At 41.9% G+C, this 10197-nt stretch overlaps 1 protein-coding gene across 1 annotated transcript in view; it reads right to left on the bottom strand.

Annotated features, from left to right (window-relative positions):
* Positions 1–3079, bottom strand: part of LOC119414889 (guanine nucleotide-binding protein G(I)/G(S)/G(O) subunit gamma-7-like) — a 66354-nt gene extending 63275 nt beyond the window's left edge. The window contains exon 1 of the mRNA XM_037682008.1: positions 3047–3079. Within this exon, the coding sequence (XP_037537936.1) occupies positions 3047–3079 (33 nt within the window). The remainder of the gene's footprint in view (positions 1–3046) is intronic.
* Positions 3080–10197: the final 7118 nt, after the last annotated feature.

The raw sequence follows: 10197 nt of genomic DNA, 5'->3' as shown, positions 1-10197 counted from the left end.
GGAGTGAACAATGCCCCAAAGACCCATCTCTGCCTGATGCCCTCAACTCACTAGACTGATTTTCTGAAATCCATTGCTTTGGTCTGATGTCTCTCTCCTCAGTGAGCTCTCTGGTAAACAGAGATGCTTTAGACCAAGCTAGAGATATAAAAGCTGGAGTTGCTCACCAGAGTTTGTGGTAGAGAAGTTTAAGCAATTTATTGAAGTTACTGGAGTTTTTCTGCACTTATCAACCAAGACATTGACCCCAGAGTGACTGTAAACTTGAAAGAAGTACTCTAGCATTTCTTCGGTACTAACACCCGAACCCGGGCATTTGTGTGGTGCATCATGTTCTCTGTGGATCTGATGGTGCATTCCAGTTGTACTGGGAAGTGGGAACTTCCTACTTATGAGTATAACATTTCATCTGGAACAGCCCATGAAGTGGGAATTCTCAATCAGGAAGAGGGAGATGGCAGCTACTCACCACAACATTGAGTAAAACGCTTACTTTTACTTTTATTAGCAGTTTGCATTACTTATTTTACATGTATTCAGTCATACACGCAGTACTGTTCAGTGTTTATAAGAGGACATGTTAAAACACCATTTGTATGCAAGAAACACCACACAGAAATGTCATTGTTATTGTTGTTAGCAGTGGTCATTGGTAGCGATGATACGAGGAACTTAACGTAACATTTCGTTTTTAGTCGAACAGTTTATTCAGAATAGCAAATTAGTATTAAAAGTGAATTTAAAAAATATTCTGGACCTCATGTTTGTGTTTTGTTAAGGCCTCATTGGCTGAATTTTTAAAACTCTCTCAGAACTAGTATCATTAGAATCCCTGTAAAACAACCATAAACTTTGTTTAACTATGTTAAACTACGGCCAGACTACTTTTTGAAGACTTCAGTGACCAACGTGTGCAGATAACTGCACCCCGTCTGTGGCTGATTATTGTGAGACACTGCTGTGTTCTGTTTTTAGTTTACCTCGATTTGATAGGACATGGAACAGGTTTGTGGACCCTCTGCGGACCTGTCCCTGGTCCTTTGCATCAGAACTGAGACCTGAGGCTCTATTAGTAGAAGAACAACTAGCAGAACCCAGAGAGTTGCACGCCACAGCTGGTAAAGTAGTACTGTAGTAGTAACAACAGTTGGAAATGTTCAACTATTAACTGTTGTTTCATTAGTAATGAAACATCAGCGATAAAGTTAATAAAATTTAATCATTTTAATCTGTTGATGTTCTGTGGTTCAGACGAGTGCACTTACAATGGTGAATGGACTGTACTTATATAGCGCCTTCTATCTGATCAAGATACTCAAAACTCTTTACAACAATCTGTTCCCTCATTTACCCATTCACACAGCACTCTACTAAATCTCTACAAAGATAATTGAACAAATCATTCTATGAGACTAATCAGAGCTTTATCACATTCATACACCAATGGGACACACATCAGAGGCAATGAGGGGTTCAGTGTCTTGCCCAGGGACACTTCAGCATGTGACTGCTGGTGAATTTGAACCCCCAACTCTCGCATTAGCGGACGACTGCTCCAACCACTCAGCCACAGCGCCCACATCGCGCAGAACTCCAGCCCAACACCAGGAGACCGATGTCCTCTACATCCACACCTACAGCATCCAACTTCTGTAACCACAGGAGGGTGGATGGTGAGGTGATGGAGCTCCAGACAGTCTGAGGAAGTGAATCAGCCCGAGGAGACACTGGAACAACTGGTCCGTCCAACAGGGTTTTAAGGTTTGTGACGCAGCTGCTCAGTAAAGCTTCATTTGTATATGAAATGCTGTTTTTACACAACTTTTACCTTTTTTTTTAAACACATTTACTTTTTAGTGTCATGTTTGAAGAGCTGATGGAGTCAAGCACCAGCTCTTGAGCTTTTTTTAACAACTCAACTTTTTGTGTTAAATTATGTATTTTTGTATTAAATGTATTAATTAAATGTTTACCCTGAAGAGTTCATATACTGTGATTATTTCTACTTTGTTAATAAAATGTTATTTGAATATTTATCAGTGAGACTTTTTTTCTTGCGAGCTGTGAGCAACAGATGAAACAAAATGAAGCAGTAAATTGTGAGAAACTCTTGTTTAATGACACACAAGTATTCTCACAGAGAATAATAACTCTACACTTTATGTACTGCTACTATTACTTTATTTATACAGCTCGACAAGAATCTTTTCATTCATTTTTACCACAAATCAAAAATATAAATATAATCTTTTTCTTTTTTCCACCAAATGTTTCTTGCAAAGGTCAGAAGAACATTCATAATGTAATCCGATGTGCTCAGAACCAGGTCTGCAGCACAATGATCATTCTTTACACTTCATCTCCCTGCACGCTGCAGCTCTGGCTGTTCCTGCAGATTTCTGACGCACAAATGATGCAGAGAGCTGCAGCAGCATCAGTCCTGGGGTCCTGCAGACCATGAAGACGCCTCCACCTGAACTTCAACTGTCTGAAGGTTTGATTTGCTCATCTCCACCTAGTTCCAGTCTTCAGGAGCCTAAGTTAAAGGTGTGCAAAAGTAAAAAATAAAGTATGTAATATCAGGCCACATTTCATCATCAATCTACTATTTGTTACTACTACTTTATTTATGAAGCACTGCTGCAACAAAGTGCTGTACACATATTAAATCAAGAACATTTAAACACAAAGAAGAATAAAAAGAGTTAAAATGGGAAGACTAATAAAAACAGTAGTAAAAATAAACCAGAGAGAGTCTCAGGCTGTGTCAAAAGCCAGGGGATAAAAATGTGCATTTAAGAGTTTTAAAAGTGGACAGTGAAGTGGCTCGCCAGGAAGAGGAAGATTGTTCCATGGTGCAGCAATAGATCTGTTACTTATTGATGTGCTACTGATCCTAATGTGTGTTAGAGTGAAGAAATATACAACATTTCATTATAAATCCACGGTCTACTTTATTGTTGTGCTACGTGACCACTATTAGAAATGACAAACTGAACGTAATAGTCGCTTTTCTACAAAGAAACAACAAAAACAACATCTATACCTTCACGCCTTCCTCCTCTTCTTCTTCCGACATGTTCTTCAAGTGGACTGCATATTCATTTGACAACTTTTTAAACTCAGAAACAAGAGAATCACACAGGCTTGTTGCTGCGATCCTTTATCTTTTTCCCCGACAAGCGAGAAACTGGAACGCCATCCAATGACATCATTCCGACTGCAGCTCGACTCTGTGGAGGCTGCCTCAGATCTACTTTGATTAAATTTGCTGTTTCTTGTAGCAGCTTGATATTTTCCTTCATCTAGGACTACGGATTGTCTGAGATGGTTCAGGAAAGTAGTTTTCAAGACGATTAATGCCCCGTAATGTGTCAGAATGTGTTCTCTGGCTGTGCGTCAATCCATCATCTGTGGTCGATTCGTCTTGACTTGCTGTGTGGAGCAGCCAATCACACGCCAGGGTCTGTCAACGAGCCGCACTAGTCCCGCCCACTGAGTTCGATGAGCGAGATTGACAGTTAACGTGATTTCATGATGACACAGATGCACAGGAACCATGGAACAAATAAATAGAGTGAAATGATTAAATGTATTTTTTTTTATAAAAATGTTTTTGAAAATGACATTTAAATATTTATTCATTATTTAAAAAGGTACATTTACTTATTTAATGGGACATTCAACTGTTTATTTGTGCATTTCATAATTTAATTGTATATTTAATGATTTAATTATCCATCCATTATCTTTACCCGCTTATTCCATTTTGGGTCACGGGGGTCACCGGTGTCCATGTCCAGCAATCACTGTGCGAGAGGCGGGGGACACCCTGGACAGGTCTCCAGTCCATCACAGGGACACATAGAGACAAACGAGACAAACAACCATTCACACTCTCACTCACACCTAGACACACTTTAGAGTTACCAATCAGTCTAACGTATGTTTTTGGTCTGTGGGAGGAAACTGGAGTAACTGGAGAAAACCCACGCATGCACGGAGCGAACATGCAAACTCCACCCAGAAAGACCCCCGGACTGGGATTTGAACCGGGATAACCTGCTCGCTGAGAGGCAGCAGCTCCACCAACTGCACAACCGTGCTGCCCTAAATATTAAAATGATTCATTTAATTATTTAATGGGACATTTCTTGTTGTATATATTTTTTTCATTGGACATTCACATTTATTTACTGTATTTTATGATGTATTTATTTATTTAATTAATTGTGTCACTTTTAACCGTCCATACACAACATCTTTGTTTACAACTTTAACATGCAAGGCAGTGGGTGATAATTGTTGTAAGGAATGTTATTTTCATTTATTTACAGTAGAATGTATTACATGTCAAAGTTTCAACTCCACGACTCGGACCAGTGTCAGAGAGACAAAAATCATGACTCGGACATTCCTTACATAGTGTCATTTTTCCTAAAGACGTGACAAATACAGACGAGGTCTCTCACAAGAAAAGAATTGATGAATTGAAGAATTGATAGAAGGCCTGGAAAAGAGCTACAACAAATCCATACTTTTTAAGAGTGGGTAGAAACCCTGGGTCTGAAAAGATCCCAAAAGGGTGAATGTTTTACACTGACATAAATAAAACTCTGTGTTCAAACTCCAACCACACAGCAACGTTCTGTCCCCATCAAACCTGTGAACAAAGAATTAGGTTTCACTCTGGACCACCGACCCCCCTCCTTCTGTTACTAATGGATTTACATGCACCACACGTCACTTAAAGCCTGCAAGCATCCGGGTTGAACCCCCTCACATACACCCAGGTGCAGCTCAAATAATTACAATATTGTGAAAGAGTTCCTTTTTATGTCCGTCATTTCAGAAAGTGAAACTCTTATTATATAGATCCATTACACAGAGAGAGAAATGTTTTTGTCTTTATGGCTTAATGTTGATGATTATGGCTTACAAACAATGAAAAAGAAAATAACTCCAAAAGCTGCAGGAACAGCAGGGAAAGGTTTGTCACCAGACAGCACAGGTCAAAGTTTACAGGACACAATCAGATCGATCGTCACTACAATCAAAGGCCCAACATTCCTTGAAGAAATACTTATCGCCCACTGCCTTTAACGTAACGTCAGAGTTTTAGACTGACATCGCCTCAAATGATAGAGTTGTGGGTGTTTTGGTCAAACCTTAAAAATGACCTTATGGATAATCTCATGGCATTAAGAGATTTTATGAGCTGTGTTAGAATAACTCAGCAGCTACCACACTAGTTAAAGCCATTTCTCTTGGCTAATGTCAATTAGCGATGGCGGCTACCACAATAAAAGTGGCTTAAAGTGGGTTGGCTCCAGACGTTCATTCATTCATTCAAGCTTTATTTATACAGGTTACTCTCATTGAGCCTCGGGACGCATTTACAAGAGAGACCTGAATTTAACAGAGAGTGACGACAACAGTAGGCAACGACAGACAATCATAAAAGAAAGTGTGTTAATTGAGAATAAATGAAAGAGAAATGGTATTAAAAAAAGAAACACAAACAGCTAGATTGCAAAGCGCTGTACAATACTAGAATACTAAAAACAGGAACATGCCTGCATTGGGTTTTGCCAGTTTTTGTCCATGGAATAACAGACTTCAAGATGACGGAGGAGCTGGCTGTAATGCGGTCCATGAAAGGGACGACGACAGCGAACGATCTGTTCACGGAGGTAAATGTGTGCGTGGACACGGTGGGACTGAAATGGGACAGACTGGCAGGTGTCACAACGGACGGTTGTCCAAATCTTACGGGGAAAAATGTTGAACTTTTGAAATGTACGCAAGATAAAGTGACTGACATCAGCGCAGATGAGAAACTGGTATTACACCAGCACGTGTTGTGCAGGGCAGTGCTAAAAATGAAGCATGTTATGATGTTGCAACAGTAAACTTGATGAGGGTCCGAGCGCTGAACCACAGGCACCGTGATGCACTTACAGAGGAGCACGACGCTGAGCAGTGACACCAGCTGAGCTGCCACATGGCTCAGCCTGGGCAAAGACCTGAGGGTGCACAGCCAACCACTGCTTTATGGCTGATTAAAATTTCTCTAGCGTTGATGAGATATTTTGCTAACAGACAAATAGTGCTGAGTCTAACAGTTATTGCTGATGTTTTAAGTAATTATCTTAACCAACGTGTAGTTCTTAAAAGTATTTGATGGGAACAGCTCTCAGCTACTATGACACCAGATGTGAGAACCTCAGTCTCAAGCTCAACATCTGTCAAACTGACTGAGTTACAGACATTTCTGTAATGCTAACGCCACTTAGCTTTAACAGCCTTCTTGAATTGGGGTGGCTCCAAAAGTTAATCAGCTGTAGACGTCAACCCAGTAATTGTTTTATGAAGCCGTCATTCAAGTCTAACCAGTTCATCACATATTTTGCTAACAGACAGACAAGATTGACACCAACAGTTAATGCTACATTTTTATGTTAGCATATTGTACAATGTGTAGTGCTCAGAATACAAGTTAGGGATGATGCTCAGTTACTACCACACCAAATTTAAAGTCTACTTGTAAATTTGGCTGAGTTAGAGCAACTTGTGTGTTTTATCACGTTTGTGGCAGCCATCTTGAATTTGGTTGACTCCAGATGTGTTTTAGATGTTCATCCGATGATTGTTTTCTAAGACTTTCATTAAAAACCATCCATGGTTCACAATATATGCTAACAGACATAGTTGACCCCAACAGGTACCAGTAAAGTTAGCTTAGCTGAGGTGGCCATTTTGAATGGGGTGGACTCCATAAGGTAAAGAGTTGTAGATAAACAACTAATGTTTAATTTGTGTGAATTTTAATAAAATCCAACTAATGATTCATGAGATATTTTGCCAACTACTATCAAGCGCTTGCCCACCTGCAAGGGAACATATTATCTCCTCTCTCCTTCGACAGCGGGGGATAAGAACACGGCCAGGCAGGTGTTTCTGCAGATGTTTCTCTCCTTTAGCCTTCTCTCAAATTTGAGGCACTTCCTCTCAACTCCTGCTGTCTTATGCCCCTTTTCCACCGCTCCTACTCAGCACTACTCTGATCTGCCCTGCTCAGATCAGCTCTTCACATGTAGGATTTCCACCACACTTCAGGACCGGTTCTGGAGTTAAAAAAATTATAAAGTAAAAAAAGTATAATTTTTAAATATGAATATTTCTGTTCAGTGCCCTGAGACGACTTCTGTTGTGACTTGGCCAAGGGCGTCAGAAGCATCCGTAATGTGGAGGGGACACAATGATGTGTGTAGGTGTGCATGTGCGTGCACGTGTGCGCACGTACACGTGTGTGCGCACGTAAAAAAAGATGTTCACTAGTGAACAAAAAAGCAGCATTTCCCCTAGATTTCCTTTAATTCCACACATTTAAATCATGTTTCTCACCAAGTTTGTGTAAATTCAGCTGTGGGTTTTAGAGACATTTTAACTTTAACATACTTTAATACAGAGCGTCAGATCAGCACTATTTGTGTTTATAGAGAAATAAAAAACATCACTACTGGACTTTTTTACTTGTGTTCAACACTACTCATCTAAATGATGTTTCTCATGAAGCTTGTGGACAATAAGGTGTGGGGTTTTAAAGACATTTCAACTTTAATGCACCTGAACACACAGAGTCTCTTACACCTGCAGCCTCACAGTTACTGCTGAGCTAAGATGCTACAGACGTAGCTCCTCTCAAGCATCCTCCTAACATGAATATATGTTTATGATCAACCCCCTGGTCAACCACTGCTCGCACTAAGCTGCTAAACTGGCGAGCGAGTAACACAGGAACCTCCACCTCCTCCACCTGTGCGCGTTTTCTGACGAGGCAAGAGGCAGGAAGGGACGGTGGAGAGTTGGAGGTAACCAGGAAAACCTGGAGTGGAGTTTTAGTAGCTTGATTATTCTCCTATTGATCAAGTGGAATGGATTTGTTCACGAAGAAAGAGAAACTGCGCCGCCTGAACTAATGTTTTATAGTAAAAGTGGGGGGGTCCAGATGAACGTTTTATTAATGTGGGGGGGACTTGTCCCCTTCACATATAATGGTTGCGACGCCTATGGACTTGGCGCTATAGAAATAAACTGAATTGAATTAAATCTCTGATGAACCAGTTTCTACAAAAACATCTATATTTAAAATTCTATATTTTTCTTCATCATTTGATGTATTTGCACTCATTGTGTCTACTTCTATTGTTCAGTTTAGATATGTGGCCCTGTGATGGACTTGCAACCAGTCCAGGGTGTACCCTGCCCCTCACACAGTGATTGCTGGACACGGGCACCGGCGACCCCCGTGACCCAAAATGGAAGAAGCGGGTAAAAGAGAATGGAATTTAGATATGTGGTTTTGTTTCTTGTATACAGATTTTATTTTAGCTTTGATTTAAAGTGTAATGCTTGTTTTGTGATTTGTACATCTATGGGTTAGAATAAAGTTGAACTAAAGGCCGAGTCTCTTCTTTAAACATGTTTGAGGGAAATATTCCTGAGACGTCCAATAATTTTGTCTTTTTATGATTTTTCAGCTGAGTTAACTTTATCTCACAGATTATTTAATAAAGTCAGTGAAAACAGGACTTCATGATAAAGCCGGCACTGTTTATTTATTTTTAATCTTCACCAATATAAAACATTATTTTTTATACATAAAGTGTTTGTTTGTTTGTTTTTTTTAAAGAAAACGTTTCTTTGCTTTGTGGACTTGGAGAAAGCGTTCGACCGCGTCCCTCGGGGAACCCTGTGGGGGGTACTCTGGGAGTATGGGGTACCGGGCCCTTTGATACGGGCTGTTAGGTCCCTGTATGACCGTTGTCAGAGCCTGGTCTGCATTGGCGGCAGTAAGTCGGGCTTGTTCCCGGTGAGAGTTGGACTCCGTCAAGGTTGCCCTTTGTCACCGATTCTGTTCATAACTTTTATGGACAGAATTTCTAGGAGCAGCCAAGGTGTTGAGGGGATCTGTTTTGGTGCCCTTAGGATTGCGTCTCTGCTTTTTGCAGATGATGTGGTCCTGTTGGCTTCATCAGATCATGATCTACAGCTTTCACTGGAGCAGTTCGCAGCCGAGTGCGACGCAGCCGGGATGAAGATCAGTTCCTTCAAACCCGAGGCCATGGTCTTGAGCCGGAAAAGGGTAGAGTGCCCTCTCCAGGTCAGGGAAGAGGTCCTACCCCAATTGGAGGAGTTCAAGTATCTTGGGGTCTTGTTCACAAATGAGGGAAAAATGGAGCGTGAGATTGATAGGCGGATAGGTGCCGCGTGCAGTGAAGCAGGCGCTGTACAGGTCTGTCGTGGTGAAGAAAGAGCTGAGTCAAAAGGCAAAGCTCTCAATTTACCGATCGATCTACGTTCCTACCTTCATCTACGGTCATGAGCTTTGAGTTGTGACCGAAAGAACGAGATCTCGGATACAAGCGGCCAAAATGAGTTTTCTCCGCAGGGTGTCTGGGCTCTCCCTTAGAGACAGGGTGAGAAGCTCGATCATCCGGGAGGGACTCAGAGTAGAGCCGCTGCTTCTTCACGTCGAGAGGAGCCAGTTGAGGTGGCTTGGGCATCTGTTTAGGATGCCTCCTGGACGCCTCCCTGATGAGGTGTTCTGGACACGTCCTATCGGGAGGAGGCCCAGAGGAAGACCCAGGACACGTTGGAGGGACTATGTTTCTTGGCTGGCCTGGGAACGCCTCGGGATTCCCCCTGAAGAGCTGGCCCAAGTGGCTGGGTAGAGGGAAGTCTCGGCCTCCCTACTTAGGCTGCTACCCCTGCGACCCGACCCCGGATAAGCAGAAGAAAATGGATGGAAGAAAACTTTTCCACCCTCTGTCCCGGTACATCTGTCTGCCAGGGCTCGGGGTCCGGCCTCGCGTGCTTCAATGGGTCGGGAGCTCGTATGATCCTCTGCTGTGACTTTGCTCGCTCTGAATCTTGTCGTCAATCACCAAACACAAAAAACGCCTGGACTTCAGCATTAAACACGGCGTTGTCATTATTGTTTTTAAAATCTTAAAAATAGAACCAGCTGCTGCTCTGAGTTCCAAGAAATTGCAAATGGCAGATCAGTGAAGATTTTCTGAGATCCAGTGACTCCTCCCCCTGACCAATCAGTGACCGACAGTGTTCTGACGTCACGTTTAGGTGCCGACTCAGCTCGAACGGTCCCACCAGGGAAGCAGGGACAAAAAAAAA

The sequence above is a fragment of the Nematolebias whitei genome, chromosome 9 (genome assembly GCF_014905685.2).
Source record: "Nematolebias whitei isolate Nwh7 chromosome 9, NemWhi1, whole genome shotgun sequence".
Taxonomy (NCBI): domain Eukaryota; kingdom Metazoa; phylum Chordata; class Actinopteri; order Cyprinodontiformes; family Rivulidae; genus Nematolebias; species Nematolebias whitei.
This window is presented reverse-complemented; position numbering and strand designations above follow the sequence as displayed.